Raw genomic sequence first — 27605 nt, 5'->3', positions numbered from 1 at the left:
TTATTCTCACAAAAAACAAAAGATTTACTGTTATGCAGACTACTGCATTAGTATAGAAATGGTATAAATAATATCAGCGCACTTGTGAAAGAATATCAGACTCACCAGTTGACGTGTATTGGACGCTTGTCATGATTTGTTTACTTTTGAACTTTGGTAAAAATCGAACATTTCTGCTACTTTGAGCTCAATTTCAAGGTACTTTTCATTGTGAAACCAATCAAAATCGTCTCAATTTCCGTAATATGTCTTCCATTCTATAAAATGAGACCAGGAAAACTAGAATACAACAATAAATACCATACGAAAATACAGTGCAAAGTTGATCTTTTAATCAAAAAACACAAAGTTTTTTTTTTCTCATTACGCACTGTGTGCTGCAGGATTTTTTTTTATACTGTGCACACTGTAGTGATAATATAGCATTTATTGTGGTGGAGACGGAAAAAAAAAATAGAAAAACCAGATACAGCGATTGATAAACAAGGAGGTGACCGTTCGTCATTGTAGGAGCTGCCAGATATCACCGGCTCTTCAACACGCAAGTTATACTTTTGTATCAGTCAAATCACATATTACTCGGGTAGATAATTTCCAGTAGATCCTTCATGTGTTAGCTCAAATCACCGACCAGTATGTTTTAAATAAGTGACCCACTGATCAGAGCAGATCGACTGGTCCGGACCCTTGACTGGTCCGAACCCTTGACTGGTCCGAACCCGGGACTGGTTTCAAACAGTTTCGTTGGACAATAAAGCAGACTGTAAACGGATGGGGTTGTACGCGCCCTTATAAACACAAACATTAAAAATCAGGAACGTGACGGTAAGCTGTCCAATATACAAAAAGAGTTAGAAACAGAAATACAAATAGCTAGAGCTTCATTTAAGGTTATTAACCCTTTGAGGGTTTTCGTCGTACTAGTACGTCTTACGCGTAGGGGTTTTTGACGTACTAGTACTCATAAATTCTAGCGACCTCAAATCTAGTGGGAGAAAGCTGGTAGGCCTTCATATGAAAGAATGGGTCTATGTGGTCAGTGTGCACAGTCTAAAAAAAATCCTGCAGCACACGGTGCATAATGAGAAAAAAAAAACTTTTTCCATTTTTTTTTAATAAATCAGCGACTTTGCAGTGTATTTTCGTATAGTATTTATTGTTGTATTCTAGTTTTCTTGGTCTCATTTTATAGAATGGAAGACATATTACTGAAATTGAGATGATTTTGACTGGTTTTACAATGAAAGGTGCCTTGAAATTGAGCTCAAAGTAGCAGAAATGTTCGATTTTTACCAAACTTCAAAAGTAAACAAATCGTGCCAAGCGTGCAATACACGTCAACTGGTGAGTCTAATATTCTTTCACAAGTGCACCAATAATATTTATACCATTTTTTACACTAATGCAGTAGTCTGCATAACAGTAAATCTTATATTTTTTGTGAGAATAAAAATTCAAAGTGGAAAGCAAAAGAATATAAGAGGGGCCTTGAGACGTGACTAATGACTAGAGGAAATGTCATTTTAGTGCCAGGAATGTCTTTCTTGTTTATTCTGGACCCTATTCCGAAATTGGCATCTTTTGAAATTTGTGTGAAATTGGCAAAATTGCTAAATTCTGACCACTGTACTGGATAGTTGAATTTATAAATGGGTGGTTTCTTGCACCCATTCGATAGAAAAAATGGAGTTCTAGCGAAATATTCATGTTTTTTGTCGACTAGTACAGTGAAATTGGCCGAAAATGGGGCTCAAAGTGGGCAAAATCGCCGATCCGTAAACATCGCCGAGACCGCTAACTTTGCGAGAGCATAATTCCGTAAGTTTTCTATCAAATTTCAAACTTTTGGTGTCGTTATGATCGGGAAAAGATTCTCTATCTTTTCATAAGAGAAAATAATTTTTTTTTTTTTTAAATTTGGCCGACCCTGAGAACGAGTTTCGGAGAGGGCCTGTCGACCCTCAAAGGGTTAATATAATATTCAAGAGGTTGCTAGTAGAATTGCAGTAAATCAACCATTCAAATCATTATGAAGCTGTGTGTAGTCTGTGGTCAGTCAAACAAACGGGCTTCCACATGGATAAATTGTCATTTTTGTGGAAATTGGTGTCACGCCCCTTGTGCAGATATCCCAGAACTAGCTACAAGCAGTATTAAAACAGAGAAGTGTTTCTGGGTATGCCCAAATGAGGAAAATCTGTGGACTAAAATCACAAGGGTATTAAAAGAGGACAACATCAAAGCTGCTTTCATAGAAAACCTGGAAGCTTTCTACAACAGATGGGAACATAAAAAGTCTGGGCTGAATGGTACTGCCCTTGATACTGGCCATGTAGTCACAAACTGTAAGGCTGGAGATGAAGTCCTGGTAGTCAGTAAATGTGGGGCTGATAGTGCTGTCCTGGGAGACAGTAATGGTGAAGCTGGAGGTGCTGTCCTGGGAGACAGAAATGGTGAAGCTGGAGATACTGTCCTGGGAGACAGTAATGGTGAAGCTGGAGGTGCTGTCCTGGGAGACAGAAATGGTGAAGCTGGAGATACTGTCCTGGGAGACAGTAATGGTGAAGCTGGAGATTTTGTCCAGGTAGTCGGGAATTATACGCAGGAAGGAATACATATAAATGACCTCATAGGGGACAGGAGCCATAGTAGGGAAACAAGTGTAGTCAAAGATAAGATAAAACCAATATTGCAAACTAGAAATACCGCAGGAAATAGCAAACAAGAGGACTCCAATAGCAATAGTGAGGATAAATTACCAAAAACAACTGGTGGGAGCTCCATTGTTGGTGCTAGGGAGGATAGAAGTAAGACAGGGAAACATGCACCAACAGGGAATACAGTCACAGAAACCCAAGGCAAGCGGAAACCAAGCCTGTGCACATACTATGCACTTGGTATCTGCTGGCATGGGAAATCTGGAAAAACAGATGGGACATGCAACTATGACCACCCTAGAAAATGCCATGCCCATATGACAACAGGAAAATGCAAACTCCCTTCCTGTAAGCTTTTTCACCCTGAAATGTGTACCTCTTCAGTACAGGAAAGACTGTGCTATAACTTAAATTGCCAGGCATACCATCTAAAGGGGACAAAAAGATACAAAACATCCAGGCCATGGGAAAACCTGGGTAGCCACAGCCACTCAAGAGGGAGAGGTTTTTTAGTGCCAGGAAGGAAAAAAAACTGGCAGGAAATGGCAGAAATCGTACACCAAATCCAGTCATTCCTGGAGTGGAACCACAGTCGATGGCCTCCACTCCAAACCAACAGATACAGATACTAATGCCGGAAAAAAAATCCCCCCCCAGTACCAACAATACCACCAGTCCGGTAACATTCTTCTTTGCAAATATACAGGGTCTAAAGCCAGCAACAAACAACAAAATACCTTTCATCCGTGGACTGCTTGCAGAGGCAAAGGCAATGTTCGCGGCTTTCACTGAGACCCACATAAAGGATCACTTGGACAATGAAATATGGATCCCAGGTTACAACCTATACAGATGTGACAGAGTGAACAGGCAAAAGGGGGGGGGTTGGCCTGTACATTGCAGAGTCACTTGTTTGCACAGAACTGCTTAATGCCTCAAATGACGTAGTGGAAGTTTTAGCAGTAAAGGTCGAGAACCAAAACCTAGTCATTGTGGTAGTCTACAAGCCTCCGGATGCAACATCCCAGCAATTCCAGGAACAGCTGTTAAAAATTGACCACTGTCTGGAAAATCTTCCAGCTCCTGCACCCAACATCTTGCTCCTGGGGGATTTCAACTTAAGGCACCTAAAATGGAGGAATATAGCAAATAATATTGTTGCAGTAATAACACCAGGAGGCAGCTCTGATGAAAACTCACACTCACGCGAGCTTTTAAATCTCTGCACAAAATTCAATTTAAACCAGCAAATAATAGAGCCTACTAGACTGGAGAATACACTAGACCTCATCTTCACTAACAATGATGATCTGATAAGAAATGTCACCATATCAAAAACAATATACTCAGATCACAACATAATTGAGGTTCAGACATGTATGCGTGGAGCCCCAGACCGACAAAATGAGACTAGTCACGAGGGAGTATTCACCAAATTCAACTTCAATAACAAAAACATAAAGTGGGACCAAGTAAACCAAGTCCTAACCGATATAAGCTGGGAAGATATACTAAGCAACACAGACCCAAACTTATGCCTAGAACAGATTAACTCGGTGGCACTCGATGTATGCACAAGGCTTATTCCTCTAAGAAAAAGGAGGAGTAGATGTAAAATAGAAAGAGACAGGCGCTCCCTTTACAGGCGACGGAAAAGAATAACAGAGCGGCTAAAAGAGGTCAATATATCTGAAATGCGCAGGGAGACACTGGTCAGAGAAATAGCAAGCATCGAACTTAAGCTAAAAGAATCCTTTAGGAGTCAGGAATCGCGGGAAGAACTAAAAGCCATAAATGAAATCGAAAGAAACCCAAAGTATTTCTTCTCCTATGCCAAATCAAAATCGAGAACAACGTCCAGTATTGGGCCCCTACTTAAACAAGATGGGTCCTACACAGATGACAGCAAGGAAATGAGTGAGCTACTCAAGTCCCAATATGACTCAGTTTTTAGCAAGCCGCTAACCAGACTGAGAGTCGAAGATCAAAATGAATTTTTTATGAGAGAGCCACAAAATTTGATTAACACAAGCCTATCCGATGTTATCCTGACGCCAAATGACTTCGAACAGGCGATAAATGACATGCCCATGCACTCTGCCCCAGGGCCAGACTCATGGAACTCTGTGTTCATCAAGAACTGCAAGAAGCCCCTATCACGAGCCTTTTCCATCCTATGGAGAGGGAGCATGGACACGGGGGTCGTCCCTCAGTTACTAAAAACAACAGACATAGCCCCACTCCACAAAGGGGGCAGTAAAGCAACAGCAAAGAACTACAGACCAATAGCACTAACATCCCATATCATAAAAATCTTTGAAAGGGTCCTAAGAAGCAAGATCACCACCCATCTAGAAACCCATCAGTTACACAACCCAGGGCAACATGGGTTTAGAACAGGTCGCTCCTGTCTGTCTCAACTACTGGATCACTACGACAAGGTCCTAAATGCACTAGAAGACAAAAAGAATGCAGATGTAATATATACAGACTTTGCAAAAGCCTTCGACAAGTGTGACCATGGCGTAATAGCGCACAAAATGCGCGCTAAAGGAATAACAGGAAAAGTCGGTCGATGGATCTATAATTTCCTCACTAACAGAACACAGAGAGTAGTCGTCAACAGAGTAAAGTCCGAGGCAGCTACGGTGAAAAGCTCTGTTCCACAAGGCACAGTACTAGCTCCCATCTTGTTCCTCATCCTCATATCCGACATAGACAAGGATGTCAGCCACAGCACCGTGTCTTCCTTTGCAGATGACACCCGAATCTGCATGACAGTGTCTTGCATTGCAGACACTGCAAGGCTCCAGGTGGACATCAACCAAATCTTTCAGTGGGCTGCAGAAAACAATATGAAGTTCAACGATGAGAAATTTCAGTTACTCAGATATGGTAAACATGAGGAAATTAAATCTTCATCAGAGTACAAAACAAATTCTGGCCACAAAATAGAGCGAAACACCAACGTCAAAGACCTGGGAGTGATTATGTCGGAGGATCTCACCTTCAAGGACCATAACATTGTATCAATCGCATCTGCTAGAAAAATGACAGGATGGATAATGAGAACCTTCAAAACTAGGGAGGCCAAGCCCATGATGACACTCTTCAGGTCACTTGTTCTATCTAGGCTGGAATATTGCTGCACTCTAACAGCACCTTTCAAGGCAGGTGAAATTGCCGACCTAGAAAATGTACAGAGAACCTTCACGGCGCGCATAACGGAGATAAAACACCTCAATTACTGGGAGCGCTTGAGGTTTCTAAACCTGTATTCCCTGGAACACAGGAGGGAGAGATACATGATTATATACACCTGGAAAATCCTAGAGGGACTAGTACCGAACTTGCACACGAAAATCACTCACTACGAAAGCAAAAGACTTGGCAGACGATGCACCATCCCCCCAATGAAAAGCAGGGGTGTCACTAGCACGTTAAGAGACCATACAATAAGTGTCAGGGGCCCGAGACTGTTCAACTGCCTCCCAGCACACATAAGGGGGATTACCAACAGACCCCTGGCAGTCTTCAAGCTGGCACTGGACAAGCACCTAAAGTCAGTTCCTGATCAGCCGGGCTGTGGCTCGTACGTTGGTTTGCGTGCAGCCAGCAGCAACAGCCTGGTTGATCAGGCGCTGATCCACCAGGAGGCCTGGTCACAGACCGGGCCGCGGGGGCGTTGACCCTCGAAACTCTCTCCAGGTAAACCCCTGGCAGTCTTCAAGCTGGCACTGGACAAACACCTAAAGTCGGTTCCTGACTAGCCGGGCTGTGGCTCGTACGTTGGTTTGCGTGCAGCCAGCAGCAACAGCCTGGTTGATCAGGCTCTGATCCACCAGGAGGCCTGGTCACAGACCGGGCCGCAGGGGCGTTGACCCCCGGAACTCTCTCCAGGTAAACTCCAGGTACAGGTGAACGTGAATGAGACGGCCCATCACCAGAGGTGGAAGGTTGTGGGTCATCTGGATTTTCATCACTAATTACATTATCCTGGGCACTGCTTTTGGTCACACCGTTTCCAAAGCCGTGAAATTCACTTTCACTGGCACTTCCATCGCTGTTAGAGCTTTCACTTGGGAACAAAAGACCTCCAGCCCGCCGAGGAATGAGGTACTTCTTACTGTGAGGCATGGTGAACAAGGACTACCAAGATGGTGTTCCCACAATGCACCACTGAGTCCCTGATTTTTTTCACAGGACGCACGCCCACCATGCAGACCAGTCTCTCACATGTAGGCCTACCAGCTTTCTTCCGCTTGATTTGTGGCCACTAGAATTTGTGTGTATTAATACGTCAAACACGGTGGCTCGTAAGATGTACAGTGGACCCTCGCCTAACACTATTAATCCGTTCCTGAGAGCTCAACGTTAGACGAAATAATCGTTAGGTGAATTAATTTTCCCCATAAGAAATAATGGAAATCAAATTAATCCATTCCTGACACCCCAAAGCATGAACAAAAAAAAATTTTTACCACATGGAATATTAATTTTAATACACACAAACTGAAGAAGACATACACAGTTACATGACACTTACCTTTATTGAAGATCTGGTGATGATTGATGGGATGGGAGGAGGGGAGAGTGTTGATAAATTAGACACATGTGCAACTCTTGGGTATCTTTATTGAGGAAACGTTTTGCCACACAGTGGCTTCATCAGTCCATACGTAGGAGAAACTTGAAGAACAGGAGGAGAATGAGGTAATCAGTCCCTCAACCTTGAGTCGATGTGTTCAGTCCATCAATCTTGAACCATTCATCTACAATCTCTGAACCATTCATCTACAAACCTGTCAGACACTGTAACTTCTTGGGATCTTAATACTTAGGAATTCTTCGCTTGCCTAATTCTTGGGCACGACCTACTTCCACATTGAACAAATGTGACACCACCTATGACTGCTGCACCTCTCCTGCCATACGGTTTATAAGCTGCTTCTCCACTCATATGCCGTATTCTATTCAAGATTGATGGACTGAACACATCGACTCAAGGTTGAGGGACTGATTACCTCATTCTCCTCCTGTTCTTCAAGTTTCTCCTACGTATGGACTGATGAAGCCACTGTGTGGCGAAACGTTTCCTCAATAAAGATACCCAAGAGTTGCACATGTGTCTAATTTATCAACATGTCGGTTCTCTGAACCATTCATCTACAGGGGAGAGTGTTGATGGTGTTAGTATTTAGAAGGGGAATCCCCTTCCATTAGGACTTGAGGTGGCAAGTCCTTTTCCGGGGTTACTTCCCTTCTTCTTTTAATGCCACTAGGACCAGCTTGAGAGTCACTGGACCTCTGTCGCACAACATATCTGTCCATAGAGGCCTGTACCTCCCATTCCTTTATGACATTCCTAAAGTGTTTCACAACATTGTCAGTGTAATAGTCACCAGCACGGCTTGCAATAGCTGTGTGAGGGTGATTTTCATCAAAAAAGGTTTGCACTTTAAGCCACATTGCACACATTTCTTTAATCTTTGAAGTAGGCAACTTCCTCAATTTCTCTATCCCCTCCTCTGAAGCAGTTTCCTCACGTGTGGCCTGTTGCTGTTGAAGATGATCTAGCAGCTCATCAGTGGTTAGTTCTTCATTGTCCTCCTCCACCAACTCTTCCACATCCTCCCCACTAACCTCTAACCCCAAGGACTTCCCCAATGCCACAATGGATTCCTCAACTGGCATAGGATTCCCAGGGTTAGCCTCAAACCCTTCAAAATCCCTTTTGTCTACACATTCTGGCCACAGTTTCTTCCAAGCAGAGTTCAAGGTCCTCTTAGTCACTTCCTCCCAAGCCTTACCTATAATGTTTACACAATTGAGGATGCTAAAGTGATCTCTCCAAAACTCTCTTAGAGTCAATTGAGTTTCTGAGGTCACTACAAAGCACCTTTCAAACATAACTTTTGTGTACAGTTTCTTGAAGTTGGAAATGACCTGCTGGTCCATGGGCTGCAGGAGAGGAGTGATATTAGAAGGCAAAAACTTGACCTTAATGAAGCTTATTTCTGCAGAAAGTCGCTCTGCCACGTTTGAAGGATGACCAGGAGCATTGTCTAATACCAGGAGGCACTTAAGGTCTAATTTCTTTTCAGTTAGATAATTTTTCACAGTGGGGGCAAATGCATGATGTAACCAGTCATAGAAAAAGTCCCTAGTGACCCATGCCTTACTGTTTGCCCTCCACAGCACACACAAATTAGCCTTGAGGACATTGTTTTTCCTGAACACACTGGGAGTTTCAGAGTGATACACCAATAAAGGCTTCACTTTGCAATCACCACTAGCATTGGCACACATCAACAGAGTAAGCCTGTCTTTCATAGGCTTATGTCCTGGGAGTGCCTTTTCCTCCTGAGTAATGTAGGTCCTGTTTGGCATTTTCTTCCAAAACAGTCCTGTTTCGTCACAATTAAACACTTGTTCAGGTTTCAGTCCTTCACTGTCTATGTACTCCTTGAATTCCTGCACATATTTTTCAGCTGCTTTGTGGTCCGAACTGGCAGCCTCACCATGCCTTATCACTATGTATGCCACTTCGATTCTTAAATCTCTCAAACCAACCTTTGCTAGCTTTAAATTCACTCACATCATCACTAGTTGCAGGCATTTTTCTAATTAAATTGTCATGCAACTTCCTAGCCTTTTTACATATGATCGCTTGAGAGATGCTATCTCCTGCTATCTGTTTTTCGTATATCCACACCAATAACAGTCTCTCAACATCTTCTATCACTTGCGATCTCTGTTTCGAAAACAAAGGTGCACCTTTGGCAAGAACAGCTTCCTTGATTGCCGTTTTCTTGGCCACAATAGTAGCGATGGTTGATTGGGGTTTTGTGCACAATCTGGCCAGCTCGGAGACACGCACTCCACTTTCATACTTAGCAATGATCTCTTTCTTCATATCCACAGTAATTCTCACTCTTTTTGCTGTAGGGTTGGCACTAGAAGCTTTCTTGGGGCCCATGGTGACTTATTTTGCAGGTGCAATCACTAAAAAGGCTGTGATAATATGAAATGTTCCGATTGTAGGCTTGGAAGCGACCGCTGTGGCTGGCTTGTAAACACTGGCACCCACGGAACAAGTGAGGCGGGCTCAGGCTGCACGTGGACGCGTCTCGAACGAATCACGTTGAGCAAGTTTTTTAGCGCTATGCGAAGCAAAATTTTTGCTTTAAAATATATCGCTAGACGGATTTAACATTATGCGATGCGTAGGCGAGGGTCCACTGTATATGTACGACCAAAACAGTCAAAGCATTAACCATAGAATTGATGAAGGAAAAAAGGTGAGTGATGCATTGAGGTATCTGTGGAGACAAAAAATGTTATCTATGGAGGTAAAGAAGGGAATGTAAGAATGTACATGTATAGTGGTACCAACACTCTTATGTGGGTGTGAAGCTTGCGTTGTAAATGCTGCAGCGAGGAGACAGCTGGAGGCAGTGGAGATATCCTGTCTTAGGGCAATGTGTGGTGTGGTTGATAAATTAGACATACGTGCAACTCTCTGGTATTCTTTTCAAGATGGATGGACTGATTACATCGACTCAAGGCTGAGGAACTGATTACCTCAAACTCCTCCTGTTCTTCATGATTCTCCTTTGTATGGACTGATGAAGCCACTGTGTGGCGAAATGTTTCCTCACTAAAGATACCCAATGTGTGGTGTAAATATTATGCAGAGAACTCGGAGTGTGGAAATTAGGAGGAGGTGTGGTTACTAAAAGTATTAGTCAGAGGGCTGAAGAGGGGTTGTTGAAGTGGTTTGGTCATTTGGAGAGGAATAGATCAAAGTAGAATGACTTGGAGAGCGTATAAATCTGTAGGGGAAGGAAGGAGGGGTAGGGGTCGTCTTCGAAAAGGTTGGAGGTAGGGGGTAAAGGAGGTTTTGTGTGCGAGGGGCTTGGACTTTCAGCAAGCATGTGTGAGCATATTAGATAGGAGTGGATGGAGACAAATGATTTTTGGGATCTGACAAGCTGTTGGAGTTTGAACAGGGTAATATTTAGTGAAGGGATTTAGGGAAACTGGTTAGCTGGACTTGAGTCCTGGAAATGGGAAGTAGAATGCCTGCACTTTAATCCCTTAACTGTCCAAACATAGATCTACTTTTTATTTTTCCTGCCTCCAAATTTGACACGATTGACCTAGGATGCCTGGTCAGTATAAAATATGTCTTAACCCTCGGTGTGCACTGTATTAAAAATATCTGAGACCATTTAGTACCTTCTGGGAGCACCAGTTCAATTGAGTGCCAGCCAGAGCAAACAGCATGACAAACACCAAGGATTCACTGATGTCATGTCATGTATTAACACTCCCCTTTTAAGAGGAAAGTGATATCGTGCCAGAATGTCCTATAACCTACACCCCAAGTAAAAAGAAACAGTCTGGAACTGTAATTTTGGCTGGCTGGCTGGCTAGCTGATTGACTGTCTCTATCTCCGTCTGTCTGTATCTATCTCTGTCTCTCTCTCACAGGCAGGTAGCTCTGGGCTGATTCTATACAATAGCAAAGACATATGTAACTTTGAACTAATGGATGGTATCGTAATGGGTGGTATCATAATACATTACGAATTATAAGAACAAATCATAGTACAGTGGACCCCCGCATAATGATTACCTCCGAATGTGACCAATTATGTAAGTGTATTTATGTAAGTGCGTTTGTATGTGTATGTTTGGGGGTCTGAAATGGACTAATCTACTTCACAATATTTCTTATGGGAACAAATTCGGTCAGTACTGGCACCTGAACATACTTCTGGAGTGAAAAAATATCGTTAACCGGGGGTCCACTGTATAATAAAGGATGGGATTGATCGATCGATCTGTATTCATGCACTTCACGGATTCTGAGGAAGAATATATATATTTACTAAGGTGAAAGTAATTAACAGCAAAGACAGATCTGGCGCACACAGATCATTACTGCTAAATTCTCAGAATTTGGAGGGAACGTGAACACAAAAAAAAAAAAATTCTGAAAACTGATCAGCTAATAACAAAACACACAGTTGACAACTTCATTCAACTTGAACATCTAATTATACAGGCTATGCACATTTAAACCCAACTCTGCGAGGGTAAGATTTACATATGCAGAATGGTTATCGTCTTTGGGAGGATCGAATTCCTTTGCAATGGCTAACACATGCCTTGACTGAGGGAGATCTGAACAAGTATTTACAAAAGATACTTGGGGGTGTCTCATTATTTGTCGTGTACACAAGGAATAACAACATTCGGGTTGAGCGTCTGACTGAGCATTAAAGATAGAGGGTACAGAGTCAGGGGGATTGTCAACGTCTGTCACATTAGTCTGGGTAGAAATATCATCCTCAACATAGCATACAAACTTCATATGATCTAAATGCGATTCTTTATACTGACCCGTACTAATTTCTCTAACCTTATACTGTACTTATTGCCATTGATATGTTCAACTACTCGATTAGGGCCAACAAACTTTTGATTGAGCTTAGGCACTGCAGATGTTTTGTTGAAGTTAGTCAGCATTACTCTCGAACCCACTTTAACTTTGGTCGGCTTAGCATGGCTGTTAGTTACTCTTGTAAATTCTGCTGTTGACTTGCAAAGTGTCTCACGGATTCTTCTAAAAACACTTTGAGCTAAGCTGGTACAAGTTGCTATGAAATCATCGGGGTTGTAATTGGGCTTCGGTGCAGAATATAACAACTCATAAGGCAAACGCTTGTCTACACCATACAACGCATAATGTGGAGTGGATGAGACTCCCCGGTAGAAAAAAGTAACGCTGTAACATGCAATATGAGCAAGGGAGAACGGAACTACTGTCTCTCACTGCAAGCACAGAGGGAAAGAAATGAACATGGTCGACAATACTGGTATTCATTTTGAGTCGCACACAGCGACATGAGGTATCAGCTATAAAGAGACTGCACTTACAAACGTTAACAACATGTGAAGATTACTCGAGAAACAACTTTTACATTGCACGAATTACTGTCAACGAGGATAGTATCATCATCTGGAACACAAGGAATAGCAACAACACTCAAGTGAGTACACTAGCCACAGAAACGTCTTACTGCAACAGCTTGTGACATCAGCAAGAGATGGCATAACTCATTGCAAGTAATGTTCTTCACAAAGTGTCCCCTGGAAGGAACGACTACTTGAACAAGTCGCCATCGCAGGGATAGTAGTCTCAGCACCCAGGGTTGTCTGAGGTTCCTCTGAAACCCAAGGTAACTGTACACTATCCTGCATGCACGATATTGTGGCTGGATTCCAGACAGGAGTGACAGTATTACTAGTGTCTGACTGCTTGGCTATGTTAATAAGTAATGCACGGATCTGTAGGGACTTAATCTGAACTTCACATTTCGCAGCACTTTAACAAATCTCGGATACAAGCTGTGAGAACAAACACATTTTCTAAGAGCTAGGTATTGTCTTTCAGTCAGTAAAGGGATACTGGGACTGTCGACTGATTCACATTTACTTTGACTGGCATGATACACTAAGTGAGCATTCAAAAGTGACTGGGACATCTTCTCAGGGAAGTTACTTAAGGACATAAAAGCAAGAATAATAGAGAGAATGTATGACACAGTAAGCTTAAATGAGAGAAAATGCTTAACTATTCTGCATAAGTAAAGAAAAAAATAAAAGTCACAACGTAGAGCAAGGAAAACTCACATAAAACATTCAACTTGATAAGCAACACTTTGATAATCAAGAGAAATTGTACTTTACTCAAATCAAATTTACTCAAATTTACTTTAATTTGAATTAATGGCACAGTGAGTTGTCTTTACTCTTAATTCAATAAAGAAATTCAACAATAAATGATAAATCACTCAAAAATAATAAAATGGAATCAATAAATCTTGTGCAAAATTAAAATGGACTGGGAAAGCAATTCTCTAAAAAAATTAAAAATAAAGTGACACAAAGAATAAAATATGCACAAAAAACAAGAAATGTAAAACTGAAATCACAGAATATTGCACTGAAAAAAAACTGTAGCATTAATGTAAATAACAATTACTAATAAAAAAGTACTGCACAACACAAAACTATTTAAAAAAAAATCTGAAAGAAAAAAATTAATGGCAGCACAATACTTGCACAAGAGTCATTTCAGAATGAGTCAATACTGCAGTAATAAAAAATTGCACACACAAGAAAATGCAGTTTACAAAAACAATAAAAAAATTATCAAGGAATGAACTGATTGAACACTTTAACTCTTAACCCTTTGGGGGTTTTGGACGTACTAGTACGTCTTACGACCCAGGGTTTTGGACGTACTAGTACGCCTAAATTCAAGCGCCCTCAAATCTAGTGAGAGAAAGCTGGTAGGCCTACATATGAAAGAATGGGTCTATGTGGTCAATGTGCGCAGTATAAAAAAAAATCCTGCAGCACACAGTGCGTAATGAGAAAAAAAAAACTTTGACCGTGTTTTTGTATTACAACAGCGAATTTGCAGTGTATTTTCGTATGGTATTTATTGTTGTATTCTAGTCTTCCTGGTCTCATTCTATAGAATGGAAGACATATTACAGAAATTGAGATGATTTTGACTGGTTTTACAATGAAAAGTACCTTGAAATTGAGCTCAAAGTAGCAGAAATGTTCGATTTTTACCAAAGTTCAAAAGTAAACAAATCATGCGAAGCATCCAATACACATCAACTGGTGAGTCTAATATTCCTTCACAAGTGCGCTGATATTATTTATACTATTTCTACACTAATGCAGTAGTCTGCATAACAGTAAATCTTATTTTTTTTTGTAAGAATAAAAATTCAAAGTGGAAAGCCAAAGAAATATAAGAGGAGCCTGGGGATGTGACTAACGAACAGAGAACGTGTTATTTTAGTGCCAGGAATGTCTTTCTTGTTTATTCTGGACCCTATTCAGAAATTGGCATCTTTTGAAATTTGTGTGAAATTGGCAAAATTGCTAAATTCTGACCAATTTATTGGATAGTTGAAATCGGTAATTGGATGGTTTCTTGTACTCATTCGGTAGAAAAAATGGCTTTCTAGCTAAATAGTTATGATTTTTGTCAACTAGTACACTGGTATTGGCTGAAAATAGGGCTCGAAGTGGGCATAATCGCCGATGCATAAACATTGTCGAGACCGCTAACTTCGCGAGAGCATAATTCAGTAAGTTTTCCACCAGATTTCATACTTTTGGTGCCATTATGATCGGGAAAAGATTCTCTATCTTTTCATAAGAAAAAATTTTTTTTTTTTTTTTCTAAATTTGGCCGACCCTGAGAACAAGTCTCTGAGAGGACCTGTCGACCCCCAAAGAGTTAACTGCAGCTTAAGCAAATACTTACTGAACAAGTAAAAGAATGCTTTACTTTAAAAAAAAATAAAAATTGCACTTAGAGTGAATTTGTTCAATGAAATATGAAAAATAATAGAGGACATAAAACACAAAACAGAGAAAGGTTAACACTTACAATAATGCAGAACACAACACAGCAATATATGCATAATACTATGATAATTTTCTTGCAAAAAGGTCTTGTGTTGACAAAAGTTGGAAATGTCTTGCTTCAAACAAAATAATGGCACTATTGTCTGTGGATGAGCACAAAAGAGTGTTCAACACACAGTAAAAGGGGAAATGAATTAATAAAAAAAAATCAGCAAGAATACACAAATGCTGGGAGAAAAAAAATAACTGAGACACCACTGAGTTGTGATGCAGAATATAAGGTAACAGTTACTGAATTATTTTACTTCATAACTTACTGGGCAAGGAACACAGTACTGTGAACACAAGATAATTGTGAAGTGTCAACACTTCAGCTTCCAATGCGGCCAATTATGTAAGTGTATTTATGTAAGTGCTTTTGTACGTCTATTTTTGGGGGTCTGAAACGGACTAATCTAATTCACAATATTCCTTATGGGAACAAATTCGTTCGGTAACGGCACCTGAACATACTTCTGGAATGAAATTATATCGTAAGGCGGGGGTCCACTGCACTTAGTTCACATATATAAAAAAAAAATGAACACAACACAACAGACAAAAATAAAGCACAAAAATTTAAACACTGAAGAAAGAAGAAAAAAAAAGTATTGCAAACAGGATATAATGAGCACAGTCTAATCAAGAGTCACTGATGTTACTAAGAAATCACTGAAAAAGAAATGTCTCAACACACACAAATGTATGTGTAAAAAGCTTATTATCACTGGAGCGACGTTAGTGAAGAATGAGTGAGGGTAGTGGAGTCTCGTGGCTGTCGGCGTTCTCTACTACTCTCAACACGTTGACGTCTCGAAGAATTTGTTCTTAAATCGACGATGAACTCACACAAGAGGCTTTTACGTTGGCGCACAGGGACGAAGGAACAATCTTGAGTCTCGACCCCCTATGTGGTCCGTAAATTAAGGTGCTAGGACCCGACATAAGGGTACAAAAACACAGTGGTGGTGGTGGTGGAAGGTTGTTGAGTGGTTGAGGCAGTGCGCTGGGACACTGCGTGGTGTGGCTGGGCCTACGGGATAAGCGGCATAACCCACGTGCTCTGGGGACACCCACACTAGGCACGAAAATATTCTAAGCCAGGCTGGCTTAAAAACCCACAAAATACCACAACACTACAGGGATGGTACAGCACTCAGAATGGCTAGAACTGGAAGCACAAGTGATGGTGAAGACTGGAACTCATGTGGCTTGCTTGAGTAATGAGTTAGTCACCTGGGTTAGTTGGATGGCTTGCTTGGCTTAACCCGTCACACAGACTGGCTTGAGAACTTATAACAATGAGCACAGCAGGGGTGGAAAGCTGGCTAGCAGGCAAGGCTGATACTTAAGACAGTCTGGATGGTGTAGGACTTGACTCCCCCCCCCCCCCCCCACAGACTAGCTTGGCGGCTTGGCTTAATTTGCAAACTCGGGTCAACCCCTCGGAAGTAATGCAAATAAGCAAATAAAATACTAATATACAAAGACTGACCAGTAAGCAGGAAGCAAACAGGCTGGTGGACGCTTGCTCGGGGTAGCTGGCTGCTAGGCTAGCACGCGGTTGACACAATGTCTGTCGTCAGCTGACAGAAGTTATCTCCATACATCTGCGTAAATATCAAATTTACACGCTCACTTCTGGCATCATTTGTTGGGAGGGTTCGTGGAGATGTGATGATTGGAGTTAAACACACTTGTTGGATGGTAACACTTATATTAGCAGTGTGTGAGAGGGGAGCCCAGACTGCCTGTGTTGCCTGTTCGTAGACCTAAGCGCGGAGTAAGGAGGAGGCCGGGAGTGCAGCGCTCACATACGGCATCACGTGATGTCACACATGCTAGTCACTGAGCCTAGCAAGGGGTCAACTATGTAAAACATATGGATGGTCCTAACTATGATACTCAGATAACATATACATATACAGGGGATCAGCATCTATGCTGACAAAAGGGCTATTGTGGGACTCTAATTTCGGAAGGGTGGCTGGCCAGCTGGCTAGCTGGTGGCTGGCTGATTGGCTGTCTGTATCTGTCTCTATATCTGTCTCTATCTCACAGGAGCACATATGTACGGTAAATACAATTCTGCATAGTGTAAATTTCCTAGGATAACCCAAAAAATCCAGACAAAGTGCTATACTGTGCTTGTAGATAGTGATCGTGTGTAATACCAGATGGTTCATGAGCAACTCTTTGAAGCAGACAGATAGACAAACAGACATGTTTATGTGTAAGAGTGAAAACAAATAAAGTGAAGGCTCATCAAATGTCACCACTGTCATTAGCGGAGAGATAAGATTAGATAAGGCAACGCTCATCATTGTCAGCAGTGGAGTGAAGAGATAAGACGAGTGACACACTTACATCAAGCTTCAAGGGAAATTATTATTACTTATTATTATATACTCCAGTGTATCCAAAATATTGCTGGGGCCTATAAATACTATGTGCATATATTTCTAGACAATAGTATGTGACTAAGGTAGGTAAAAATGTTCACCTGTCACTGTGTTTGTGACTATTTGAGTGCTATTTCAGTACCTAATATTAGTATCATAACAAAGATTAACTATGAAATCACAAGAACTGCTACAAATTGTCATTATCAGAACATAAAAATTATACAAATTAAAAAATGAGATAAGGAGGTATATCGGCAACACATCTGCAAGTGGCAGCGCTTCATGTTGCCGTCAGATGAGTGACAAGTTCCGACTTTGCGGCCTTATATCTCTGTAAGTACTGACTCTAGAATTTTTTTTTTTTACATTATTTTATGTAAAAAATGCTCTCTTCATTAAAAAATATTATTTTTTTATTTTTCAAAATATTCGGAGCGCTGGGCGAGAGAATGTAGATCTACATTTGGACAGTTAAGGGGTTAACCCTTTGGGGGTCGACAAGTCCTCTCAGAGACTTGTTCTCAGGGTCGGCCAAATTTCAAAAAAAAAAAAAAAAAATTCTTATGAAAAAATAGTTTTTTTTCTAAACATTATAGGATAAACAAAAATTTTTACCATCAATACTTACCGAGATATGGAGGCGTGAAGTTGATGAAAAGGGGGCACAATGTGGCAACATTGCTGACTGCCGTCACCCGGTATTCTTTTATTTACTGTTTTATGTACTATTTTCTATTATTTTTTAATTTTTCTTTTTCCAAGTAACTTTTATGGCCTGTGAGACCAATATGATCAGTATTTTGCAAGTTATTTCTTTTTCAATACTACACAATAAGGGCATAAACACTGTTGTCATTGTTTTGTTTGCAGTAAATATTTACACAAACAAACGATATGAAATGTTGTTTATTACTATTTTTCTATATTTTATATACACATATACAGTCACAGGGAATGTTTCTAGACGTTCTGCAGCCTGTGGAAGTCTTTGAAACATGGTGTCATGCACAGTGGTGTTTTACATTCCTCACACATAAAATGAGTGTCTCTGCGTTGTTGTGGGCGTTTCCTTGTATGTGCACAGACATAACACCTCTTCTGAGCCTTTTTCTTGAAAGCAGTAGCAGGCAGTTTTACCAAGAAGTGATCATCATGCTTCAAACGAGAAGTAAGTTGTTGAAAATTTGGTGGGTGGTCTATTGCAGGTGTTCTTCCTTGGTACTTGAATACTATTTGTCTGACGACAGACAAACAGAATTCGCCATATTGTGATTTGTTTCTGGTCCTCATCTTATACATATTATAAGCATTGAGCATGGAAATGTCCAGAAGATGGAAAAAGAGTTTCATGTACCACTTATAACTCTTGCAAGCACAATCAGCAAACCCAATCTGCATGTCACATTTGTCCACTGAACGCATATTAAAGGTGTAATCAATCACAGCTGCAGGTTTTAGAATGGGTTCATGGCTCTCTCTATGCTGCCTGCCAGCATAGGTTCTATCATTGTTCTAACCACATCACCAGAGATGCCCAATAACTTCCTGGTATTTTGCAATGTATAACTTCCAGTGTACACAGTAATATCCAATACCAGACCACTGTAACAGTCACAAAGCACAAACAACTTTGTTCCAAAGCGTTTCCTCTTGCTTGGTATGTACTGCTTGAAAGAGAGTCTTCCTTTGAACAGAATCAAAGATTCATCAATTACAAGCTTCCTGAAGGGATAAAAATACATATTGAATTTCTCTTCCAGATACACAAACACATGCCTAATCTTATATAACCTGTCGTTTCTGTCAGGCCTGGTTTTGTCTGAGAAGTGAAGCATACGTAACAGTAGCACAAATCGATTCACTGGCATTATATCACTGAAAGCTGGGGTTGCAATCAGGCGGTCTGTTGACCAGTATGATTTCACTCTGTGCTTATACACATGTGGCATAAGCATTATTGTGGCAAAGAAAAGATACATCTCAGCCACAGTTGTCTCCTTCCACTGGTGTAGACGTGATTTTGGTGAAAGTACTGTGTTTGCCATGGTGTACTCGTAGTATGTGTTGCTTTCCTTGACAATACTTTCCATCAGGGGTTCATCAAAGAATAACTCAAAACATTCCAGTTCAGTGGCATTGTTCCCAAGTGTACAAGATGGCCGTATTCCACTTTGGCTGTCATCAAACTGGTGGGGATTTGGGACAAAATTGACAGCTTCCTGCCAATCCCAGGTGTGGTCTGCTGGTGGGTACTGGACAATGACAGGTGGTTGTAGTTGTGGAGGTTGTGGTTGTGGAGGCTGGTGTGGTGAGTGGGTGGGGGATGGTGGCCTTTGTTGTAGATCAGCTGAGGCAACAGCGTGGGTGGCAGCGTGGGTGGCAGCACGGCCCACTGCTGGTGCCTCACAGCCGGCACCACCACTACCACCACCATGCACATTTTCCATCCCAGTTGCAACACTATCATCGTCATTTTCACTGTCTGTTCCTGTTCAACAGGCACGGGATGTGCTCCGAGATGTACTCCTTTCCCTTGGAATAGCATATGGCACACTACCAGAGCGCATATACAGTATCGTCGTATATACTGACGCTTCACTGGGGAATATTGCACTTCACTATCACTACTGGAACTAGTTTGAAGAGCTTGTAGTTCATAATCACTATCACTATCATCACAAATGCTCACATCTGAGTCTGGGATTTGGGAAAATAGGGCGAAATGACAGTAGTTTGTTGGATTATGTATTGGTAGATAAAAGACTGTTGAGTAGACTTCAGGATGTACATGTTTATAGAGGGGCCACAGTTACATCAGATCACTTTCTAGTTGTAGCTACACTGAGAGTAGCTGTATAGCCCTTGTGGCTTAGCGCTTCTTTTTGATTATAATAATAATAATAATACACTGAGAGTAAAAGGTAGATGGGATACAAGGAGAATAGAAGCATCAGGGAAGAGAGAGGTGAAGGTTTATAAACTAAAAGAGGAGGCAGTTAGGGTAGGATATAAACAGCTATTGGAGGATAGATGGGCCAATGAGAGCATAGGCAATGGGGTCGAAGAGGTATGGGGTAGGTTTAAAAATGTAGTGTTCGAGTGTTCAGCAGAAGTTTGTGGTTACAGGAAAGTGGGTGCGGGAGGGAAGAGGAGCGATTGGTGGAATGATGATGTAAAGAGAGTAGTAAGGGAGAAAAAGTTAGCATATGAGAAGTTTTTACAAAGTAGAAGTGATGCAAGGAGGGAAGAGTATATGGAGAAAAAGAGAGAGGTTAAGAGAGTGGTGAAGCACTGTAAAAAGAGAGCAAATGAGAGAGTGGGAGAGATGTTATCAACAAATTTTGTTGAAAATAAGAAAAAGTTTTGGAGTGAGATTAACAAGTTAAGGAAGCCTAGAGAACAAATGGATTTGTCAGTTAAAAATAGGAGAGGAGAGTTATTAAATGGAGAGTTAGAGGTATTGGGAAGATGGAGGGAATATTTTGAGGAATTGTTAAATGTTGATGAAGATAGGGAAGCTGTGATTTCGTGTATAGGGCAAGGAGGAATAGCATCTTGTAGGAGTGAGGAAGAGCCAGTTGTGAGTGTGGGGGAAGTTCGTGAGGCAGTAGGTAAAATGAAAGGGGGTAAGGCAGCCGGGATTGATGGGATAAAGATAGAAATGTTAAAAGCAGGTGGGGATATAGTTTTGGAGTGGTTGGTGCAATTATTTAATAAATGTATGGAAGAAGGTAAGGTACCTAGGGATTGGCAGAGAGCGTGCATAGTTCCTTTGTATAAAGGCAAAGGGGACAAAAGAGAGTGCAAAAATTATAGGGGGATAAGTCTGTTGAGTATACCTGGTAAAGTGTATGGTAGAGTTATTGAAAGAATTAAGAGTAAGACGGAGAATAGGATAGCAGATGAACAAGGAGGCTTTAGGAAAGGTAGGGGATGTGTGGACCAGGTGTTTACAGTGAAACATATAAGTGAACAGTATTTAGATAAGGCTAAAGAGGTCTTTGTGGCATTTATGGATTTGGAAAAGGCGTATGACAGGGTGGATATGGGGGCAATGTGGCAGATGTTGCAGGTGTATGGTGTAGGAGGTAGGTTACTGAAAGCAGTGAAGAGTTTTTACGAGGATAGTGAGGCTCAAGTTAGAGTATGTAGGAAAGAGGGAAATTATTTCCCAGTAAAAGTAGGCCTTAGACAAGGATGTGTGATGTCACCGTGGTTGTTTAATATATTTATAGATGGGGTTGTAAGAGAAGTAAATGCGAGGGTCTTGGCAAGAGGCGTGGAGTTAAAAGATAAAGAATCACACATAAAGTGGGAGTTGTCACAGTTGCTCTTTGCTGATGACACTGTGCTCTTGAGAGATTCTGAAGAGAAGTTGCAGAGATTGGTGGATGAATTTGGTAGGGTGTGCAAAAGAAGAAAATTGAAAGTGAATACAGGAAAGAGTAAGGTAATGAGGATAACAAAAAGATTAGGTGATGAAAGATTGGATATCAGATTGGAGGGAGTATGGAGGAGGTGAATGTATTCAGATATTTGGGAGCGGATGGGTCTATGAAAGATGAGGTGAATCATAGAATTGATGAGGGGAAAGGGGTGAGTGGTGCACTTAGGAGTCTGTGGAGACAAAGAACTTTGTCCTTGGAGGCAAAGAGGGGAATGTATGAGAGTATAGTTTTACCAACGCTCTTATATGGATGTGAAGCATGGGTGATGAATGTTGCAGCGAGGAGAAGGCTGGAGGCAGTGGAGATGTTATGTCTGAGGGCAATGTGTGGTGTGAATATAATGCAGAGAATTCGTAGTTTGGAAGTTAGGAGGAGGTGCGGGATTACCAAAACTGTTGTCCAGAGGGCTGAGGAAGGGTTGTTGAGGTGGTTCGGACATGTAGAGAGAATGGAGCGAAACGGAGTGACTTCAAGAGTGTATCAGTCTGTAGTGGAAGGAAGGCGGGGTAGGGGTCGGCCTAGGAAAGGTTGAGGGAGGGGGTAAAGGAAGTTTTGTGTGCGAGGGGCTTGGACTTCCAGCAGGCATGCGTGAGCGTGTTTGATAGGAGTGAATGGAGACAAATGGTTTTTAATACTTGACGTGCTGTTGGAGTGTGAGCAAAGTAACATTTATGAAGGGGTTCAGGGAAACCGGCAGGCCGGACTTGAGTCCTGGAGATGGGAAGTACAGTGCCTGCACTCTGAAGGAGGGGTGTTAATGTTTCAGTTTAAAAACTGTAGTGTAAAGTACCCTTCTGGCAAGACAGTGATGGAGTGAATGATGGTGAAAGTTTTTCTTTTTCGGGCCACCCTGCCTTGGTGGGAATCGGCCAGTGTGATAATAAAAAAAAAAATAAGGAGTTTCCTCTTTGATTCTGGTACAACTGAACTTGAACAAGACGGCCCAGCACCAGAGGTGTAAGGCTGAGGGTCGTCTGGGTTTTCCTCACTATTACCGATATTATGGTCATTAGTTTTGATCAAAACCTCACCAAAACCTCGAAACTCATCTTCACTGTCACTTCCATCTTTATTAGAACTGTCACTGGGGAGCAAAAGTGTCCCAATTTGCCGAGGAGTGAGGAACTTCTTACCGCGAGGCATGGTGGACATTGTTTACTAAGATGGCGTTCCCACAATGCACCACTGGGTCCCAGATTTTTTTCTACCGCGCACTCCCACCACACAGATCCATTCTCTCACATCTAGGCCTACCAGCCTTTTCCCATGAGATTTGACGGCGCTAGAATTTATGTGTACTAGTACGTCAAAAACCCCTGTGCGTAAGCCATACTAGTACGTTCGAAACCCCCAAAGGGTTAAAGGAGGGGTTTGGAATATTGATAGTTTGGAGGGACCTCTGAACTGTTGTATATAAGTGCCTCTGGAAAGACAGTGATTATGTGTGTGAGGTGAAAGTGTTGAATGGTGATGAAAGTATTTTCTTTTTGGGGATTTTCTTTTTGGGTCACCCTGCCTCAGTGGGACACAGAAAGTACCCGCATTTAAATCTGTCAGCCAGTCACCATTGTGTTACAAGCTGCGTTAATTCAGTCTTGAAAATAGACTTTATTCCTCTCTATATTACATCTGAGTTGCCTGATATTATGTCTGCCCCAGAGAGACTGTCCAGGAACTTTTTTGTGTACGTTCAGTATACTGCTGTATTAGTCCTCATTTTAAGTGATCAGTATTAAAGTTTTTTCTAATGTACAGTGTTTTAGAAATTTATAAATACTTCTAATATTTTCAAATTGTTTCCAGGTCAACAGATGGAGGAAGATGGGCAAGAATGGGTTTGTCCTAAATGTAAAAAAGCAGAGCGTGCTATGAAGGGTTTTGTGCCACCAAGTAAAAATTTAATTGACTTAACACCAACTCATGTGCCTGAGAATTTTTCTACAGAAGATGAGTTACCAGATGTATTGGTTGAGTCATTTTCCAAAACGGTGAGCCAAAGAGGGAATAGATGCATAACAGTTGATGATGAGACAGTGCCAAAGAAAATTGTTGATAGAGACAAAGAGGTAGATGTGCAACACACTAGGCAGCCAGTGACCAGGAGATCAAATATTCAGCGACAGATTCATATCACACCAGTAAAATCACTCGACGGGAAGAAGGTGGATGTCTCACGGCTAATACCTCTGTCGCCTCAAAAAAGCACTGCAGATGTAGGAAATGAGGTAAGATATATTGTTTTTGCATAATTTGCTATGTATTTTGTGATCCATATTTTTTTTTTTTTTTTTTTTTTTTGTCACCATAATTATTTTTTTTTTTTTTTTTTTTTTTTTTTTTTTTTTTAACCTTTTCAATGTCCAGCCCCCAAAATTAATATTGCTCCTTTAAAAACAAAAATCCTCTGAAATGGCAGAGAATCTTTTTCCTAAGATAATGACAGAGATTATGAAATCTGATGGAAAAATTACAGAATTATGCAGGCACAAATATAGCTATCTGGGTGCTGTTTATGCATTGGCAATTCTATTCATTTTGAGTCCTATTTTAAGTTGATTCCATTGCTTTAATGGACCAAATTTTTGGTTATTTTGCTAGTATTGCTTCTGTTATATAAGTTGAGCATAAGAAACTGCCCATTCAAATATTACAACTACCCTAAAAAGTGCACAGGAGTCAGTAATTTTGCCAGTTTTACACAAAATTAAAATAATACCAATTTAAAAGTAAAGTGCAGAAAAAACAATGTAGACATTCTTGGCACTAAAATATTTTCTCTGTTCATTAATCACATCCCCAGGCTTTTCCTATATTACATTGTCTTCCATTTTGAATTCATAATCACACTAAAATAGAACTATTTCTTTCTTTCAACACACCGGCCGTATCCCACCGAGGCGGGGTGGCCCACCGAGGCGGGGTGGCCCACCGAGGCAGGGTGGCCCAAAAGGAAAAACGAAAGTTTCTCCTTTTACGTTTAGTAATATATACAGAAGAGGTTACTAGCCCCTTGCTCCCGGCATTTTAGTCGCCTCTTACAACACACATGGCTTACGGAGGAAGAATTCTGTTCCACTTCCTCATGGAGATAAGAGGAAATAAACAAGAATAAGAACTAGAAAGAAAATAGAAGAAAACCCAGAGGGGTGTGAAGATATATGCTTGTACATATATGTGTAGTGTGACCTAAGTGTAAGTAGACGTAGCAAGACATACCTGAAACCTTGCATGTTCATGAGACAGAAAAAAGGACACCGGCAATCCTACCATCATGTAAAACAATTACAGGCTTTCGTTTTACACTCAATTGGCAGGACAGTAGTACCTCCCTGGGCGGTTGCTGTCTACCAACCTACTACCTAGGAGAAGGATTTCTGGTTAATAAAATATACGCATGAATGATTAGTCGTGGCTGACAGCCTCTCCATAATTTAATCTGGTCTACTAAAAACCCATGAAACAGACTGGGGTGTAAGGAGACCTTATCTGTCTTCAGGAAAATTGATTATTTTCACTAATTTGAACCCAGTTTCAAGCTGCTACTTGTTCTGAAACTAATGATATAGCCAATAAAACTAAAGACACAGCCAATGAAACCATAAAACTCTCCTAGAAAACACCTCAAAGTCACTATTTTAAACCAAACACATGGTCAGTTTTGCTTTTCCCATCATGCACCGTGTGGGGCATGATTTTTTTTATACTTTGTATTCACTGTGTGGACCCATTCTCTCATATCTAGGCTAAAATTTACCACCCACAGCTTATCTGAGTGAGCTGGCTCATGACATAGAACTTATGTGAGGGACCCTGGCCTCATTGAGGTAGTTCTATGTGATGATCACTAACAGCTTTAAATACTAATGCATATTTAATAGCAGACTATAAAGTATATAATCAGGGTAACGAAGCTAAATTTTTGTCATGTCATGTCATGTAAAAGTGTAGGAAACTTGTCAGTGCACTCATTTTGCATGGTGTACCTTGCTTGAAGCAGTTACCATCCTCTGTCATTGATGTACTCTGATTGAAGCAGTCATCAACTGCTCTGTCGTTAATGTACCCTGCTTGAAGCAGTCATCAACTGCTCTGTCACTTATCAAATTTTTGTATGCTTGAAGTCACCAGCTGCATTATTTTAGTGTATTTGAACTGAGATTTAAAAACAATCTGGCGTTTATGTTTAAATTATTAGTAATAATGTTATTTGAAGGAGGGGTGAGGATATTACTGTTCAAAGGGTCATGTGAATTGTGATGCCTATGCTCTTCTGGCAAGACAGCTATTGATTGAATGATGGTGAATGCATTTCCTCTTTTGGGTCACCCTACCTCAGTGGGAAACAGCTGGTGTGTAAAACAATGGATTGATCGCAGGACTTGAGTTTTAGAAATAATTCCACCAAACAAAATGTAAGAATGTAATAATTTGATATACAAGAGGTCTACAGCAGTGATACTCAACCTATAACACAAGTTGGCCACATTGATTCATCATATCTGTAACCAGGGCTGTAAATAACATAATAATAATTCTATAATATTTATACAAAAACACTAATTAAAATATAATGATAATTATAATAGTAGTAATCATAAACCTTGTTATTTGTTTTCCAATGTCTTGGAAAAACCTATAATTATTCAAAGCATTTTTGGAAGACTTCTAGGAGAAATATTGATAGAACTTAGAATATCTACCTACAATAGCACTTAGTTTTTGTTTTGTGACTCCTGTTGGCACATACCAGAGCTGAAAGTCTCTCCTTATTTATCTTATGATTATCTGTTTGTTATTCAGCCCATCCTCACACCATGTGTAAAAGAACATTATCACATTAAGATTCCCTGGGTTCACCAAGACATGGTGCTTTAAGTCATATCTTCAGTAGTTGTTGCCCATGCTATAACACCTCTTCTTGTAGCTCATTCCATTATTTTGTCTATTTGGGATAAAAAACTTCTAGTATCTTTTTGGCACTTAGGAGTCTGTGGAGACAAAGAATGTTATCCATGGAAGCAAAAAGGAGAATGTATGAGAGTATGTTGGTTCTAATGCTCTTATGTGGATGTGAGGTATGGGTGTTGAATGTTCCAACAAGAAGAAGGCTGGAGGCTGTGAAGATGTCATGTCTGAGGGCAATGTGTGGTGTGAATATGACACAGAGAATCTGTAACTTGGAGATTAGGGAGAGGTGCAGGGTTCTAAAAGTATTATTCAGAGGGCAGAGGAGGGGTTGTTGAGGTGGTTTAGACATTTAGAGAGGATGGAACACAATGGAATGAATTGGAGGGCATATAAATCTGTTATGGAAGGAAGGCGGGGTAAGGATTGTCTTAGGAAAAATTGGAGGGAGGGGTAAGGAGGGTTTGTGTGCAAGGGGCTTGGACTTCCAGCAAGCGTGCATGTGCGTGTTAGGAGTGAGTGGAGATGAATGGTTTTTATGACGATATGCTGTTGGAGTGTGAGCAAAGTAACATTTATGAAGGGGTTCTGGGAAACCAGTTAGCTGGACTTGAACCTTGAGACGTGGGAAGTACAGTTCCTGTGACCTGAAGGAAGGGTGTTGATGTGTGTGTGTGTTTTTT

At 40.9% G+C, this 27605-nt stretch overlaps 1 protein-coding gene across 3 annotated transcripts in view; it reads left to right on the top strand.

Annotated features, from left to right (window-relative positions):
- pps (protein partner of snf) overlaps window positions 1-27605 on the top strand; it is a 593176-nt gene that overhangs the window by 109806 nt on the left and 455765 nt on the right. For all 3 annotated transcript variants that reach the window (XM_070095224.1, XM_070095226.1, XM_070095225.1), the window contains exon 6: window positions 23821-24242. In XM_070095224.1, coding sequence (XP_069951325.1) covers window positions 23821-24242 — 422 coding nt within the window. The remainder of the gene's footprint in view (window positions 1-23820; window positions 24243-27605) is intronic.

This window comes from Cherax quadricarinatus, chromosome 49, assembly GCF_038502225.1.
Source record: "Cherax quadricarinatus isolate ZL_2023a chromosome 49, ASM3850222v1, whole genome shotgun sequence".
Taxonomy (NCBI): Eukaryota; Metazoa; Arthropoda; class Malacostraca; order Decapoda; family Parastacidae; genus Cherax; species Cherax quadricarinatus.
This window is presented reverse-complemented; position numbering and strand designations above follow the sequence as displayed.